The following is an 18,610-nucleotide window of genomic DNA, read 5'->3' as shown; positions in this document are numbered from 1 at the left end:
CCCCCAAAAATGAGTGTGCTAAGCTGATACTGTGCCAGGGTGCCCCCCAAAGTAACAGTGCTCCCCAAAATCCCACCAATAGAAATAATTCTCTGCCAGAGCACACTTAGTAGTAATAATGCCCCTATAGTGCCCATACTAGTAATCATGTTCCTTATAGACCCCCAGTAGTAGTAAAGCTCCCCATAATACCCCCTAGTAGTAATAATTCTCCCTATAATATGACAGTACATGAAATACCCCCGCTTAGTGCCCGCAGTTGAGCTAATGTCCCCATCATGTATGCCAGTATAAAATACCCCTATATAGTGCCCCAGTAAATGCCCTCATAGTGCTCCTCTCGCCCTTTCCCATAGTGTCCCCCATAATATGCCAGTAAAAAATGCCCCTTCTAAGTGCCACCATATGCCCCAATAGTGCTCCACTCCCACATAGTGCCCCCAAATAATGCCCCATAGTGCCGCTCTCCCCTATAGTGCCAGTAAAAAATGCCACCTTAGTGCCACCAGATGCCATAATGCCCCCATAATGTGGCAATAAGAAAAAAGGCCCCTTTAGAGCCCCCTCTTCCCCATAGTGCCCCCAAATAATGCCCCCATAGTGCCCCCAAATAATGCCACCATAGTGGCCCCTATAGTGCCACCAGATGCCCCATAGTGCCGTTCTCCCCTATAGTGCCCCGCATAATGTGTCAATAAAAAAAAAGCCCCTTTAGACCCCCCAGATGCCCCCATAGTGCTCCTCTCCCCCATGGTGCCCCCCCCCATAATGTGCCAGTAAAAAAATGCCCCCTTAGTGCCACCAGATGCCATAATGCCCCCCATAATGTGGCAATAAGAAAAAAAGTCCCCTTTAGAACCCCCACTTCCCCCATAGTGCTCCAAATAATGCCCCTATAGTGCCACCAGATGCCCCATAGTGCAGTTCTCCCCTATAGTGCCCCCCATAATGTGTCAATAAAAAAAAGCCCCTTTAGAGCCCCCAGATGCCCCCCATAGTGCTCCTCTCCCCCATGGTGCCCCCCCCCCATACTGCCCGCCCGCTGCCGCAATTACATCCAGGACCGCGCCGCATATCGTGATCGGCGGTGCGGCCCTGAGGGATAAAAATAATAAAAAATGTCTGGTTGTTCTAGGGGGGGGGTCCAAACCCGCTGGACCCCCCCTGTAGGTGCGCCACTGATTACATCTCACTCACATTTGGCCACACAAACGTGACACCACCTAGTGGTCGAAAGATGTAGAAAATGGATGACCAACATTTTTTGGACTGAGGCCTACCATCAAAGAGGAATCATGAGGGCCCAACCTACAATTATAGAGCTTTAGAGGGGTTGTATCACCTCAGACACTGGAAGCATATCGCTAGGATATGCCCCCAATGTCTGATAGGTGCAGGCCCCACCTCTGGGACCCGCGCCTATTTTTCCATCTTTGCTTGGCTATTTTCGGCACTCCCTCCTTCACTTTGCGGGATCTGTTCTAAAGACAGTTGCGGGACCCGAACCTATCAGACATTGGGGGCATATCCTAGCATGATGCCCCCAATGTCTGTGGTGAGGATAGGTCATCAATAAAAATAACTTGTACAACCCCTTTAACCCCTTACGAGGCCTATTTTGGCCTTAGAGGAGCTATCCTATGAGTAATATAAAAAATGACAACCGTACATAATCTAGTACATGCAGTGGTGTATCTTGTTTTTGTGCTGCCCTAGGCGAGAATAAACTCGGGCACCCTCCTAATATAAATTTGACCCACCCCTTCCTGTCAAGGCCAAACCCCTTCCTCTGTAAACCCTGTGCCCTCTGTAGTACAGTATTAACCCCTCCCTAATTCTCCCCCCTCTAACCACCCAATGGGTCCCAACCCCCTTACCCCATAAAACAACTAAGTAATTGATTTTTTGTGAATTACTGTAATTTAAGTACGTACAGTTTTTGAAGACAGCAGGCTCAGGGATCAGTGCATTGGTGGCCGGGGCCTGGCCTCAGTGTTCACGGTGACCGTGTGCAGGATCCGTTCTGCACTTGAAGGAAATAAGTCTTATCCTAGCATTGCCGGCCCGTGACTCCACCTCACGACGGCAACGCGCGGACGCAAAAGGCAGGGGAGGTCGGGAGGAAGTCAGGAGGAGGAGGAAGTAAGTCTTTCGACTCATTCACTATGTGGCGCCGGCGATGCCGCTCGCATAGTGAAGGATCGGATCGGACAAGGGGCAAAAAATATATTTAGCATATTGTGTAACTATCACTAAGCAAACAAGGCATTTTGCCACCCCATTGGCAAGTGCCGCCCTAGGCAAATGCCTTGTTTACCTTGTGATAGATACACCCCTGAGTACATGACAATCACTTTCTAACAAATGTAGAACCAGTCCTGAACTTCACATGGATCCAGAGATCTCCCCATTCACTGCTCCAATTGTTCTGCTAGATTTATTTCAAGCTAGCTGTCACGGATGATGTTGCAGATAGCTGGAAGTTATGGATAAACATCCGACTGGCTTGATCCCAAACTAAGGAGCATAAAGGTGACCCCTATAAAACCCTAAGGAGGAGAGCATATTTAAAAGAAGAAAAACTACCACAAGAGGACACAGTTTTAAATTAGAGGGGCAAAGGTTTAAAAGTAATATAAGGAAGTATTACTTTACTGAGAGAGTAGTGGATGCATGGAATAGCCTTCCTGCAGAAGTGGTAGCTGCAAATACAGTGAAGGGGTTTAAGCATGCATGGGATAGGCATATGGCTATCCTTCATATAAGATAGGGCCAGGGACTATTAATAGGATTCAGATATATTGGGCAGACTAGATGGGCCAAATGGTTCTTATCTGCCGACACATTCTATGTTTCTATGTTTCTATGTTTCTAAGAGCTCACCCTGACTGCTAAGCACATACAAGGGTCTCAGAGGTAGGCGATTGCATGCCCTCGTACCTAGACTGTGTGACACCTGAAAAGCCTATAATAGTGAGGGGAAACGACCACCGGCTCCCTGCACTTAATACGGAGGGAGTCAGGGTCACCTAGAATCAAGCCAGCAAGGAAACACAATACATGAAAGGACTTATCTGAACAAGCAGTAACAGAAGTCTCCAGCAGTGAACACTTCAATCCAGGAAGTAGTATAAACCGCAAAGTGAGGCAGTATGGGAGGGAATATAAACGTGAGGCAATTAGTGTAAATAGGTGGTGACAGCTGGGAGAAGGAAAGGAGATGACAAAGTGAAACCAAAACAAAGAACATCATGCAAGAGGTACAGAAGAACGTCTGCCAGACCTTCTCAGAGAGCTGGCGGTGACACTAGCAGCTCAGGGGGCGAGCACTTTCTCAGGGGAATGTCCTTTCTGCTGCAACTGGCGGCAGCTGGAGGATGGAAATGAGCATGTGCTTCCATCTCAGGGAGCAGGACAGAGTACCTCTGTTGATGGATGCTCCTAGCGTTTTCCTGAGGTTTCCAAGCACTCTGGCAGACACCACAATCACCGAACCGAAGCAGCATATAAATCCTCTTCAAGCATATGAATGCTGTAGACAGTTGAATAGGAAACCATACGAATAGGTTTACACTCCTAGCAGTCAAACTGGGACAGCATCCAATAAATCCTCCCCCAAGAATGAGACAACACTTTACCTTGAGGGTTAAAACAGGAACTGACTTTATTTAGACATAGCACACCTACTTTAAACCCCCCCCAACAGCCTCATTTACATACAATAGGGTACCTAGGACTATGGTACAAGGAAGGGTGGGGCCAGACAATAGCAAGGGCTGATGGGAGATTGAGGAGGGACAGAGCAGCTGGTTTAAACAGGTCTCCCAGTGTCCCTGCGACAACACCCTGCCGGGGAAACAATGGGACAGGAAAAAGGGGGAGAAGAGGCACAGAACAGCAGTGCCTGTAACCTAGCAACCATTACAGTAAGAGCAAGATATATACAGTCCACAACACACAGCTATACAAAATACCACATGCCCAAATTGCATTCCACGTACAAATTCACCAGGGGCCATAGTCAGCAGGTAGGAGGCGGGTAGCCAGGCCTCTCCAATGCCCAGTGGCGAGGCGGGTTCCGCCACACACAGCAACTCCGGCAATGTCTGCAAATTTTTTTTAGGGTGTTCATTATGTTGGCTAAATAATCAGTTGATCTTTTACCATGGTGATGGATCATGTGACCGACCATGTGATGAGCGTAGTGACGTCACCACAGGTCCTTTTCCTGTGCACAGCAAAGATGAAGACAGAAGAGAAGCCGGGCTGCGCGAACAAGTGGATTAAGGTGAGTTAAATTTTATTTATTTATTTTTTTAACCCCTCCAGCGCTATTGTACTATGCATTCTGTATTCAGAATGCTATTATTTTCCCTTATAACCATGTTATAAGGGAAAATAATAATGATCGGGTGTCCATCCCGATCGTGTCCGAGCAACCGTGCGTGAAAATCGCACCGCATCCGCACTTGCTTGCGATTTTCACGCAGCCCCATTCACTTCTATGGGGCCTGCGTTGCGTGGAAAACACACAAAGAGGAACATCACCGCTCATGTGCACAGCCCCATAGAAATGAATGGGTCCGGATTCAGTGCGGGTGCAATGCGTTCACCTCACGCATTGCACCCGCGCGGAAATCTCGCCCGTGTGAAAGGGGCCTTACAGCTTTAATTACCGCTGAGAGCTCATTATGTATCTGGCCAGCGGGAGACAAGAGGGCCTGGGCATCAGCCCACCGGGAAATTTCCCTCTAAGGTCTATGGCCAATCCGTCGCTGCCTGCCCCTACCTATGTCTGTCAGCAGTTTATGCATCCACAAAACTGCTGACAGACACCCTATAACTATTTCACTGCTTGTTTTATGTTGCAATCTGGGTCTGAGCAGCATCAAAGAAGGCCCTTTATACATGTAGCTGTAATAGGGGATGCAGAGGAGGTAGCAGTTGCACCCTGGCCCTGGAGGGCCCGCTTACATCTTTTGCATTGGGGCCCAGGAGCCCTTTATTTGAAGTAATTAGCTTAAATAATCAGCAGAGTTTGATTTCACTTAATGGTTTTGTGGTTTCCTTATTTAAAAAACAGCAATTTCCTCCGGCTACAGTATGCGCTGTAAGTATAAAAACTGGAAATATTCTTCACACAGGCAGAGACAAAAAGCAATAAAATGGCATCCAATTTTTAGCGCCCAGGTAGTTCCCATGGATGGAGATTTTAATAATTTCTGAGTTATCGTTGTCTTCTTGGGGGAGCCGGAAAAAAACACCTAGATGACCACAGCATCTGAAGGGTTAAAAGTCCGCAACCGACCTTACCCAGTGGTAGCGGACATTAGTGCCGTGTGTCTGCACTTTAAAACAGCAGACACCTGACGGCCATGGTGCCCAATGCACACGCCAGCGGGTGCCATTTTTAACCCTTTCACTACCAGTGCTGTACATTTACGGCGCTGGAGCGATGTGTAAACATGGCACCCGCTCGCACGTGCAGCAGAGACCAGCGGCTAATTACCGCGACATGCAATAATGCCGATCGCGGTAATTAAAGGCTTTAGATGCCGTGATCAAGTCAGAACACGGCATCTAAAAGCGCAAAAACCTGGACGTGCTTCCTACCGACACCCCCTGCGGCCAATGGGGCTGTCAGTAGTTGCTTTGAATGTGCTGAGCCTCGCTGAGGAGGCTCACAGCATTCATGCTACAATTATTATTTTGGCCACCAGATGGCAGGCCAACATAAGAAATAAGCAATATATAGTAACAGTGATGGCTGGTTCGCAGTGTTCGCCGACGAGCACATGCGATCTGCCATCTTTATTCCCAAGTCCGGCGATGCAGAGGTAAGTCCATACCTGTGGCTGCGCCGCGAGCCGGTCTGAAACACATGCGGTCACCGGGAGCAGGCAGTTCCGAGAACAGCCGCCGGGGGCCTTCATCGGGCTGTTCTCGGAACTGCCTGCTCCCGGTGACCGCATGTGTTTCAGACCGGCTCGCGGCGCAGGCACAGGTAAGGACTTACCTCTTACCAAGCCCAGATTTATAGCGATTTGTGACAAATAGATTCAGAACTAATCAAATTTCTTGGTGAACTTAGGCGAATCGCCCGAATCGAATTTGTCAAAATTTCGCTCATCTCTTGTCATCGTCCATAAATTCCGAAAAACCTTTAAAAAAATGGGTTGTCCGGGTTCAGAGCTAAACCCGGCCATACCTCCGTTTTCACCCCGGCAGCCCCCCCTGACAGGAGCATCGGAGCAGTTCATTTTTTGGAGATCCGGTGACAAACTGAGGGTCTCCATGGGGCTGCCAGGAAGTCGGCACTGATGGGCGGGATTTAGCGCTGCCCTAGCCAGTAAAACGGCTAGGGCAGCGCTAAAGCCCCGCCCATCAGAGCCAGTGACGTCACCGAACACACTGCCGGGCGGAAGTCACCACCTGGCAATGTGTTATTTAAAACAAAAGAGACCGTGCCCTGCGCGATTTAGCGCAGGGCAAGGGAGCGCATCGGAGCATGAGATGCTCCAATGGTAGCCTCATTGGGGCTGCCTGGGTGAAAATAAGGGTATGTCCGGGTTCAGCCCTGAACCCGGACAATCCTTTTAATTAGTAGTAAGTCCTGCTTTTATGTAGGGGGCACTCACTGTCCTGGATTAAAATGGCCGCCCTCCTGTGTCAGAAACCTGTTCTAGAAGGTAAACAGGAAGGGTTGCATGCTACTCGAGACCTGCGCGGGGGCGTAATCCCGTATATTCCTGTTCAGCCATAAAGGATTATGGAGCCACAGACAGCGGCTGCAGCATCGGTAGCGGATTGTGGCACAGCACAAAGGTTCTCCTCGGACGGCGGCTGCAGCATCGGTAGCTGATTGCGGCACAGCACAGACGCTCTCCTCGGACGGCGGCTGCAGCATCGGCAGCTGATTGCGGCACAGCACAGACGCTCTCCTCGGACGGCTGCTGCAGCATCGACAGCTGATTGCGGCACAGCACAGACGCTCTCCTCGGACGCCGGCTGCAGCATCGGCAGCTGATTGCGGCACAGCACAGACGCTCTACTTGGACGGCGGCTGCAGCATCGGTAGTTGATTGCGGCACAGACGCTCTCCTCGGACGACTGCTGCAGCATCGGTAGCTCATTGTGGCACAGCACAGACGCTCTCCTCGGACGACTGCTGCAGCATCTGTAGCTGATAGCGGCACACCACAGAGGTTCTCCTCGGAGGGCAACTGCAGCATCGGCAGGTGATTGCGGCACAGCACAGAGGTTCTCCTCGGAGGGCAACTGCAACACCGGCAGGTGATTGCGGCACAGCACAGATGCTCTCCTCGGACGACGGCTGCAGCATCAGCAGCTGATTGCGGCACAGCACAGACGCTCTTCTCGGACGGCAGCTGCAGCATCGGTAGCTGATTGCGGCACAGCACAGACGCTCTCCTCAGACGGCGGCTGCAGCATCGGCAGCTGATTGCGGCACAGCACAGACGCTCTCCTCGGACGGCGGCTGCAGCATCGGCAGATGATTGCGGCACAGCACAGACGCTCTCCTCGGACGGCGGCTGCAGCATCGGTAGCTGATTGCGGCACAGCACAGATGCTCTCCTCGGACGAGCGGCTGCAGCATCGGCAGCTGATTGCAGCACAGCACAGACGTCTCCTCGGACGGCGGCTGCAGCATCGGTAGCTGATTGCGGCACAGCACAGACGCTCTCCTCGGACGGCGGCTGCAGCATCGGTAGCTGATTGCGGCACAGCACAGCTCTCCTCGGACGGCGGCTGCAGCATCGTAGCTGATAGCGGCACAGCACAGACGCTCTCCTCGACGCCGGCTGCAGCATCGGAGCAGCTGATAGCGGCACAGCACAGACGCTCTCCTGGACGGCGGCTGCAGCATCGGTAGCTGATTGCGGCACAGCACAGACGTTCTCCTCGGACGACGGCTGCAGCATCGGCAGCTGATAGCGGCACAGCACAGAGGTTCTCCTCGGACGGTGGCTGCAGCATCGGTAGCTGATTGCGGCACAGCACAGAGGTTCTCCTCAGACGACGGCTGAAGCATTGGCAGCTGATTGCGGCACAGCACAGAGGTTCTCCTCGGACGGCGGCTGCAGCATCGGCAGCTGATTGCGGCACAGCACAGACGCTCTCCTCGGACGGCGGCTGCAGCATCGGCAGCTGATTGCGGCACAGCACAGAGGTTCTCCTCGGACGGCGGCTGCAGCATCGGCAGCTGATTGCGGCACAGCACAGAGGTTCTCCTCGGACGGCGGCTGCAGCATCGGCAGCTGATAGCGGCACAGCACAGACGCTCTCCTTGGACGGCGGCTGCAGCATCAGCAGCTGATAGCGGCACAGCACAGACGCTCTCCTCGAACGGCGGCTGCAGCATCGGTAGCTGATTGTGGCACACCACAGACGCTCTCCCACGGACGACTGCTGCAGCATCGGTAGCTCATTGTGGCACACCACAGACGCTCTCCACGGACCGGGTGGCTGCAGCATCGGTAGCTGATTGCGGCACAGCACAGACATTCTCCTCAAAAACGACTGCTGCAGCATCGGCAGCTGATTGCGGCACAGCACAGACGCTCTCCTTGGACAGCTCTCCTTGGACGGCGGCTGCAGCATCGGTAGCTGATTGCGGCACAGCACAGACGCTCTCCTCGGACGACTGCTGCAGCATCTGTAGCTGATAGCGGCACACCACAGACGCTCTCCATGGACGACTGCTGCAGCATCGGTAGCTGATTGTGGCACACCACAGACGCTCTCCATGGACGACTGCTGCAGCATCGGTAGCTGATTGCGGCACAGCACAGACGCTCTCCACGGACGCCGGCTGCAGCATCGGCAGCTGATAGCGGCACAGCACAGACGCTCTCCTTGGACGGCGGCTGCAGCATCGGCAGCTGATTGCGGGCACAGCACAGAACGCTGCTCCTTGGACGACTGCTGCAGGCATCTGTAGCTGATAGCGGCACACCACAGACGCTCTCCTTGGACGGCGGCTGCAGCATCGGTAGTTGATTGCGGCACAGCACAGACGCTCTCCTCGGACGACTGCTGCAGCATCGGCAGCTGATTGCGGCACAGCACAGACATTCTCCTTGGACGACTGCTGCAGCATCGGTAGTTGATTGCGGCACAGCACAGACATTCTCCTCGAACGACTGCTGCAGCATCGGTAGCTGATTGCGGCACAGCACAGACGCTCTCCTTGGACGGCGGCTGCAGCATCGGTAGCTGATTGCGGCACAGCACAGACGCTCTCCTCGGACGGCGGCTGCAGCATCGGCAGCTGATTGCGGCACAGCACAGACGCTCTCCTCGGACGGCGGCTGCAGCATCGGCAGCTGACTGCGGCACAGCACAGACTTTCCCCTCGGTTTCGCCGCAATCAGCTGCCAATGTTGCAGCCGCCGTCTGAGCTTCCAAAATTTTTCCAGGAGCAAACAAAAGAGCAACATGCAGTATTACACCCCACATCCCAAAGTTCTTAAGCGGCGCACAGATTTCTGCGCAGATTTCACCCTTCACAGCACATAGGCAGAAATCAGCTATAGCGCATGCAGATTTTGCCGTCGATTTTCTAAAAGATCCGCTGTGGAACATTCACCATGAGGCTGAACCCCTCCAATGATCTGGTTAGGAGCCCGGGGAGGGTCTGGCCGGTAGAAGATGAATGTGAGAGATATGTAGGTGGCCAGAATTCCCAGCGCGCTGTAATCTCGGCTGAGACATCACATGAGACATCTGACTTCCTCCTCTTCCTCAGTCTAGGTGGTTTTGAGTGGGCAGAAGGTAGGTACGTGTCTCACTTTACTTCCCTTTTCCTCATTTACTGTATTTGCGTGTAGAGGAGGGGGACACTCAGGATTCTACACGAGCGCCCCCCGCAGGTGATCCTTCCCACTGCTGGCTGTCGGTTACATCATGAAGCCCCCTCTGTCCGGCAGTTCCTCCAGCAGTGAGCCGATTGTCAGGGGTCCGGCTGGCGTCTTGTCTACGTTTACAATGTGGCATTAGCCGGAGTCCATTACAGTCAATGGGAGATTGTGTTATCCTGCGTCTCGCAGACAATCCGCCAATGAAATCCAGATCGGAATCTGTGCGCGTTGTTTTCTCAGTGCATTTTTTACACTTTTTTGATGCTTTTTTTTTAAAACACTTTTTTATCCAATTTTTGTTTACTTCTATATAAAACTCCATTTTCAGCTTGTGGTTTTTGGCCCCAAAAACTGAGCATCCGGATGCGTCTCACAAATGCTTTCAGTCACATCCAGATCGGCGGATCCGGCGGGCATTTCCGACGACGGAACTGCCCGCCGGATCACACTGCCGCAAGTGTGTGAAAGTAGCCTTAAGCCACATCCCCAAAACTGCACCGCACCGCGGTATTAATTTTTGCAGCAACCTCGCTGCGGAGAGCAAAGAGGAGGGGAGTGGTAGTTCTGGCACTGATAGGAGTGGTGGTGGGTCATGGTGGCTGTCCCCACTCCCTGGGGCTGTGCGGAGAATGGAGGGCACAACCTGGACCTTTTGGGGGCTCCCACCTGGTGTTGGATTGGGGAGGAGGGGGGGGGGGGTGCCCATGATGTTAGGTAGACGGGTGCAAGTCAGGAGGGCAGATGGAGGGGCCGGAGGATGATGGTGGAGTCAATGACCAGGCCCACTGGTCCTAAGAAATAAAGTCTCTCTTTACTAAATTGATGATGGGAGTAGTGTAGTCTCTTCCCAACAGCTGTGTATAGGCAGCAATGATGGTGGTAGTAGTGGACTCTATCTCTGTACACTTTGCAACCTTCCCAAATAACCCCAGGCATGTCATTCCGTTCTCATTAACTCTTTCTGCAGGTCCCGGGCTTAGGGGTGCAGGTCTTAGATCCAGGTGGCCGGTCCGTCTTGATGGGCTCTGAAGCAAACCACCCTCTCCACAAGCAGTAAAGTCGCATCGCCATAACCGAGCGGCGCCTTCCTCTGGAGCCAGTGCTCACCCTCCATGGCTCTTCTGACTATAGATGTCCGCTCTCTTTCCCTGAGGGGTTGTCTCTCTCTGGCAGCTTTTTAGTCTCAGGAATGGTGTTTCCAGGACGAGGCTTCCCTTTGGGCCTCTTGGCAGGAGCTCACACGTATAGGTATTGTCTCTAGCTTTTCTGGCACTCAGTAACCAGGAGGCGGGACCAGCCCATCACCCTGGAAACTAGGCTGAGACTGCCATATATGACCCTTTGAGATGCACAGTGCATAAAGAGACAAGTCCCCGGCTCAGGGGCATCACCGCTATGTGGTGGGCACACAAGAGGGGAATCATCGGTGTCGGGGGACGCCAGCTCCTCGCCTCTTCATAAATCCGCCGTACCGTACACCAATAAGTTTTCCTTTTACATTGTGATTAGTGTAAGAAACAACAGTCTTAATAAATTCAAAGTTGAAGAAAATATTGTCTTCCAGCCGGCTGAGGTAATAAACCTCCGCGATAACCCCATGAGGCCTCCACAGTCCTCTGACAACCTGAGGCCTCAATCTTCCCCTCCTCACTTATCAGAACTTGTATCTGTCCTTTCTAATAAAGTTACATCTGCCCATAAGGCCTTCACCAAAATGGCGACCTAAGCCTCAAGCGTCCGACGTCACGAACCAGCGGCCTAGCAACGGTCTCCAGGGAACGTTTCCTCAGCTGCGTATGACTCCTTACTATAAACAGTGATAGGCCGTGACGTCACCGTAAAGGCGGGGCTTCCTACCCCTGCATGAAAGCGTCGGAGTCCCCGTCTCCAGCCCTTCACTTTCTGCTCTGCCTGACAGGAAGAAACAAGATGGCGGCGGCAGACGGGGACGACTCTCTGTATCCCATAGCCGTGCTCATCGACGAGCTGCGCAATGAGGACGTGCAGGTGAGGGGGGACAGGGGGCCGGGGGCTGCCGCACACCCTCCGGGCCCTGGGATGGTCTGTGCTGCCCGCTCCGGCCTCAGAGTGTCCGCCCGGCCTGTGCTGCCCGCCGAGGGCATGCTGGGGCTTGTAGTCCCGCACGGCAGGGGACGTGACCTTCTGAGACTGTGAGGACTGGGTGTAACTGATGTATCGCACCGGAGAGGCTTAGATACAGGGGGCAGTATCGCACCGGAGAGGCTTAGATACAGGGGGCAGTATCGCACCGGAGAGATATGATACAGGGGGCAGTATCGCACCGGAGAGGCTTAGATACAGGGGGCAGTATCGCACCGGAGAGGCTTAGATACAGGGGGCAGTATCGCACCGGAGAGATATGATACAGGGGGCAGTATCGCACGGGAGAGGCTCAGATACAGGGGGCAGTATCGCACCGGAGAGGCTTAGATACAGGGGGCAGTATCGCACCGGAGAGATATGATACAGGGGGCAGTATCGCACCGGAGAGGCTTAGATACAGGGGGCAGTATCGCACGGGAGAGGCTCGGATACAGGGGGCAGTATCGCACGGGAGAGGCTCGGATACAGGGGGCAGTATCGCACGGGAGAGGCTCGGATACAGGGGGCAGTATCGCACGGGAGAGGCTCAGATACAGGGGGCAGTATCGCACGGGAGAGGCTCAGATACAGGGGGCAGTATCGCACGGGAGAGGCTCAGATACAGGGGGCAGTATCGCACGGGAGAGGCTCAGATACAGGGGGCAGTATCGCACGGGAGAGGCTCAGATACAGGGGGCAGTATCGCACGGGAGAGGCTCAGATACAGGGGGCAGTATCGCACGGGAGAGGCTCAGATACAGGGGGCAGTATCGCACGGGAGAGGCTCAGATACAGGGGGCAGTATCGCACGGGAGAGGCTCAGATACAGGGGGCAGTATCGCACGGGAGAGGCTCAGATACAGGGGGCAGTATCGCACGGGAGAGGCTCAGATACAGGGGGCAGTATCGCACGGGAGAGGCTCAGATACAGGGGGCAGTATCGCACGGGAGAGGCTCAGATACAGGGGGCAGTATCGCACGGGAGAGGCTCAGATACAGGGGGCAGTATCGCACGGGAGAGGCTCAGATACAGGGGCAGTATCGCACGGGAGAGGCTCAGATACAGGGGGCAGTATCGCACGGGAGAGGCTCAGATACAGGGGGCAGTATCGCACGGGGGAGGCTCAGATACAGGGGGCAGTATCGCACGGGAGAGGCTCAGATACAGGGGGCAGTATCGCACGGGAGAGGCTCAGATACAGGGGGCAGTATCGCACGGGAGAGGCTCAGATACAGGGGGCAGTATCGCACGGGAGAGGCTCAGATACAGGGGGCAGTATTGCACAGCAGACGGTATCACACAATCTAGGATTAGATACTAGGGGTCTGTAGACTATCTCTGAGGTCCCATAGAAATGAATGGAGAAGCCCCGTTCTCTCCGCCGGTGGTGGTGGGGGCCCCGTTCATCTCCGCCGGTGGTGGTGGGGGCCCCGTTCATCTCCGCCGGTGGTGGTGGGGGCCCCGTTCATCTCCGCCGGTGGTGGTGGGGGCCCCGTTCATCTCCGCCGGTGGTGGTGGGGGCCCCGTTCATCTCCGCCGGTGGTGGTGGGGGCCCCGTTCATCTCCGCCGGTGGTGGTGGGGGCCCCGTTCATCTCCGCCGGTGGTGGTGGGGGCCCCGTTCATCTCCGCCGGTGGTGGTGGGGGCCCCGTTCATCTCCGCCGGTGGTGGTGGGGGCCCCGTTCATCTCCGCCGGTGGTGGTGGGGGCCCCGTTCATCTCCGCCGGTGGTGGTGGGGGCCCCGTTCATCTCCGCCGGTGGTGGTGGGGGCCCCGTTCATCTCCGCCGGTGGTGGTGGGGGCCCCGTTCATCTCCGCCGGTGGTGGTGGGGGCCCCGTTCATCTCCGCCGGTGGTGGTGGGGGCCCCGTTCATCTCCGCCGGTGGTGGTGGGGGCCCCGTTCATCTCCGCCGGTGGTGGTGGGGGCCCCGTTCATCTCCGCCGGTGGTGGTGGGGGCCCCGTTCATCTCCGCCGGTGGTGGTGGGGGCCCCGTTCATCTCCGCCGGTGGTGGTGGGGGCCCCGTTCATCTCCGCCGGTGGTGGTGGGGGCCCCGTTCATCTCCGCCGGTGGTGGTGGGGGCCCCGTTCATCTCCGCCGGTGGTGGTGGGGGCCCCGTTCATCTCCGCCGGTGGTGGTGGGGGCCCCGTTCATCTCCGCCGGTGGTGGTGGGGGCCCCGTTCATCTCCGCCGGTGGTGGTGGGGGCCCCGTTCATCTCCGCCGGTGGTGGTGGGGGCCCCGTTCATCTCCGCCGGTGGTGGTGGGGGCCCCGTTCATCTCCGCCGGTGGTGGTGGGGGCCCCGTTCATCTCCGCCGGTGGTGGTGGGGGCCCCGTTCATCTCCGCCGGTGGTGGTGGGGGCCCCGTTCATCTCCGCCGGTGGTGGTGGGGGCCCCGTTCATCTCCGCCGGTGGTGGTGGGGGCCCCGTTCATCTCCGCCGGTGGTGGTGGGGGCCCCGTTCATCTCCGCCGGTGGTGGTGGGGGCCCCGTTCATCTCCGCCGGTGGTGGTGGGGGCCCCGTTCATCTCCGCCGGTGGTGGTGGGGGCCCCGTTCATCTCCGCCGGTGGTGGTGGGGGCCCCGTTCATCTCCGCCGGTGGTGGTGGGGGCCCCGTTCATCTCCGCCGGTGGTGGTGGGGGCCCCGTTCATCTCCGCCGGTGGTGGTGGGGGCCCCGTTCATCTCCGCCGGTGGTGGTGGGGGCCCCGTTCATCTCCGCCGGTGGTGGTGGGGGCCCCGTTCATCTCCGCCGGTGGTGGTGGGGGCCCCGTTCATCTCCGCCGGTGGTGGTGGGGGCCCCGTTCATCTCCGCCGGTGGTGGTGGGGGCCCCGTTCATCTCCGCCGGTGGTGGTGGGGGCCCCGTTCATCTCCGCCGGTGGTGGTGGGGGCCCCGTTCATCTCCGCCGGTGGTGGTGGGGGCCCCGTTCATCTCCGCCGGTGGTGGTGGGGGCCCCGTTCATCTCCGCCGGTGGTGGTGGGGGCCCCGTTCATCTCCGCCGGTGGTGGTGGGGGCCCCGTTCATCTCCGCCGGTGGTGGTGGGGGGCCCCGTTCATCTCCGCCGGTGGTGGTGGGGGCCCCGTTCATCTCCGCCGGTGGTGGTGGGGGCCCCGTTCATCTCCGCCGGTGGTGGTGGGGGCCCCGTTCATCTCCGCCGGTGGTGGTGGGGGCCCCGTTCATCTCCGCCGGTGGTGGTGGGGGCCCCGTTCATCTCCGCCGGTGGTGGTGGGGGCCCCGTTCATCTCCGCCGGTGGTGGTGGGGGCCCCGTTCATCTCCGCCGGTGGTGGTGGGGGCCCCGTTCATCTCCGCCGGTGGTGGTGGGGGCCCCGTTCATCTCCGCCGGTGGTGGTGGGGGCCCCGTTCTCTCCGCCGGTGGTGGTGGGGGCCCCGTTCTCTCCGCCGGTGGTGGTTTTTCCCCCAAAGTTTATTCTTTATTATTTTTTTTCCAGTATTAAAGTGATATTCCCATCACCTACAATAGGGGGCGTATCGCTAGGATGTGCGTCCGCTGCTCCCATACAAGTGAATGAGAGCGGACCCCGCACGTGCAGCCCCCGCTCCCAGTCACTTCTATGGGGCAGACGCTCGGCTATTTTCGGCGGCCCCGTTGAAATGAATGGAGGGCAGCTGTGCATGCGCAGTGCGCCCTCCATTAGTTTCCCTACTCCGTTGTAGGTGCTGGTCCCAGAGGTGGGACCAGCACCTATCAGACAGTGGGGACATATCCTAGCGATATGCCCCATTGTATGTGATGGGGGGGGGGGAACCTTTAACCCTTAGGATACTGGATGTTTTTGTTTTTCATTTGTTTTCATTTTTCTTCCTTGAGCCATAACTTTTTTTTCTTTCCGTTCGCCTAGCTGTGTGAGGGCTTATTTTTTGTAGAGCAAGTTGTTAATATGGCCTAAAATGTAGTAGAAAGCGGGAAAAATTCCAAATGGGGTGGAATTGGGGGGAATTTTTTTTATAGTTCTATCTACTATAAGTATTGCCGCTTAAATGCCCCGAGTCTCTTCAGAGAGTCCCAGCTCATTTAAAGGATGCCGGTAAGAAGCCCCTTATAGATCTCACTTGGTCGCGGCATCTAAAGGATTCGATTACCGCGACCAGCATTTATTGCCGGTCGTGGTAATTAGCAAGCGGGCGCCATGTTTGCCCATCGCTCCTGTAAAAAAAAAAATGAGCGCAAAAATGGAAAATCTAGTTGGGAAAGGGTTAACAGACGGGAACCGGAGGACAGCCCGGGAACTGGCACCGAGCAGATTGGACCAGGCGGTAAATTGTCCACAGATCCCGCTGGCTGGACAACCCCTTTAAGGGAACAATGCTGTGGCTGCCAAGGAGGGGAAATTGGTGATGGGCAGTCTTGGCTGATTGGTCTTCATGGTGCAGTTTTTGGGGTGCGCTTTATCTCTGCTGGAGTTCTTCTTTAGCTTGGTGGAGCTCCTACTGGTAGATGCAGTTTTCGGGGGGTCCAGGGATCGGGGCACTCTCTCTGCTGGAGTTCTTCTTTAGCTTGGTGGGGCTCCTACTGGTAGATGCAGTTTTCGGGGGGTCCAGGGATCGTGGCAGACTCTCTGCTGGAGTTCCTCTTTAGCTCGGTGGAGCTCCTACTGGTAGATGCAGTTTCTCTCCCTTCATCCGGAGGTTCAGGAGATGATCTTTTCTTCTTGTCTTGCAGCTTCGCCTGAACAGTATTAAGAAGCTCTCCACCATCGCTCTGGCCCTGGGCGTGGAGAGGACCCGCAGCGAGCTCCTGCCTTTCCTGACAGGTAGGTGTGGAGACGATGGAGACCTAATGGGGTGCACCAGGTCTGTGGAGATGATGACCACCAGTATAGCTGGCTGACTGGGGCTGCGTCTCTGATCAGTGCCCTCCTTAGTGCCACACTTTTGCTAGTGGTTGTTCCTGGTATTGCAGTCTCCTTCACATTGGGATCTTCTGTCGGCTGTGATGTGGCTGCTGCACTCAGCAGATCATCGGGGCTGCGGAGAGGAACTCAGAAAACCCTAGAAGAGATTTACGTATTATATTTGCGTTGTGTGCACCGTTCGCGGTTCTGGGCGCTGGGTGGAGATATTTTAGACGGTGGATTTCGCAGCAGATCCCGTGGACTTGGCAGTAATTCTGATTTTGCCTTTGCAGATACCATCTACGATGAGGATGAAGTGCTGCTGGCCTTGGCTGAACAGCTGGGGACCTTTACCTCCCTGGTCGGGGGACCGGAGTTTGTGCATTGCCTATTGGTAGGTGTAGCTGATGACCCCTCCACCCGCCCATGTAGACCCCTCTGACCCTGTCTGTCTTGCAGCCTCCTCTAGAGAGCCTGGCCACAGTGGAGGAGACCGTGGTGCGGGACAGGGCGGTGGAATCTCTTCGTGCCATTTCCCATGAACACTCCCCCTCGGACCTCGAGGCGCACTTTGTGCCCCTGGGGAAGCGCCTGGCCAGTGGAGACTGGTTCACTTCCCGCACGTCGGCCTGCGGTCTGTTCAGCGTCTGCTACCCCCGGGTGTCCAGCACCGTCAAAGCAGAACTCCGACAGTGAGTAGTTGGACTGATTCCCCCCCGTGCAGTCAGACGTCGTCACATCCCTCTGTTCTTCTTCTAGGAAATGTCTGTCCCTTCCAGTCCACTCAGTTCTGACTGTTTCAGGGAACTTTCATACTAGCGCTATTCTTTTCCGGCATTGAGTTCCGTCCTTGGGGCTCAATACCAGAAAATTACTGATCAGTTTTATCCTAATGCATTCTGAATGGAGAGCAATCTGTTCAGGACGGAGATAATACCGCAGCATGCTGCAGTTTTATCTCCGTCCAAAATTCTGGAACACTTGCCGGCATTTTCTCCCATTGACATGCATTAATGCCGAGTGTTCCGGAAAAACGGGTCCGACATTGCGGTCTGCGCATGCTCGGACCACAAAAAATATAATGTCGGATCCGTTTTTCTGGATGACACCGGAGAGACGGATCTGGCATTTCAGGATCCTGCATGCGTTTTGACGGAACGGCCTGCCGGAATCCTCTGCCGCAAGTGTGAAAGTACCCTAATACTGTGTACGCACCCTATCGGTAATTTGGGGGAGGGCAATGGTAACCCCCGGTTGTCAACCTCATCCGTCTCCATGCGGGACAAGGGCTCATGCACATGACCGTTGGGTGTTTTGCGGCGTGCAAGTAGCAGATATGCAAAAAACGGATACCGGCTGCGTTCATTCTGTATTTTGCAGGACGGAACAGCCGGCCCCTAATAGAACAGTCCTCTCCTACAATAATAGGACATGTTCTATTTATTTATTTTTTGCGGAGCGCCCACGCGGACACAGAATGCACCCTGAGTCATTCCTGTCTTTTTGCTGCCCCATTGAAGTGAATGGTTCCTTAAAAAATAAAAAAGAGCGGACAAAAAAATAAAACCTTTTTGTGCGTGAGCCCCGACAGGAATAAAGACCTTCACTGCAGCGGATGTGTCCAGTCTTCTCTGAAGCCGAACTTCACTAAACCATGAAACTTCAGTTGCCTTATGAGTTTTCCGGGATTCTCATACTGATCGTGGGGGACCCCCGCTGATCAGCTGTTTTATGAAGGCACCAGCTCTCCTGTGAGAGCCGTACGTTGTATAGTGG

The 18,610-nt window shown here is 55.4% G+C and overlaps 1 protein-coding gene across 1 annotated transcript in view; it reads left to right on the top strand.

The window, feature by feature from the left end:
* Positions 1–11,726: 11,726 nt before the first annotated feature.
* Positions 11,727–18,610, top strand: part of PPP2R1A (protein phosphatase 2 scaffold subunit Aalpha) — a 35,455-nt gene continuing 28,571 nt past the window's right edge. The window contains exons 1-4 of the mRNA XM_040420581.1: positions 11,727–11,888; positions 16,663–16,753; positions 17,128–17,228; positions 17,294–17,526. Of these exons, the coding sequence (XP_040276515.1) occupies positions 11,745–11,888; positions 16,663–16,753; positions 17,128–17,228; positions 17,294–17,526 (569 nt within the window). The 5' untranslated portion in view covers positions 11,727–11,744. The remainder of the gene's footprint in view (positions 11,889–16,662; positions 16,754–17,127; positions 17,229–17,293; positions 17,527–18,610) is intronic.

This window comes from Bufo bufo, chromosome 1 (genome assembly GCF_905171765.1).
Source record: "Bufo bufo chromosome 1, aBufBuf1.1, whole genome shotgun sequence".
In the NCBI taxonomy this organism is placed as follows: domain Eukaryota; kingdom Metazoa; phylum Chordata; class Amphibia; order Anura; family Bufonidae; genus Bufo; species Bufo bufo.
The sequence above is the reverse complement of the archived record's forward strand: the minus strand, read 5'-3'. Positions and strand labels throughout refer to the sequence as shown.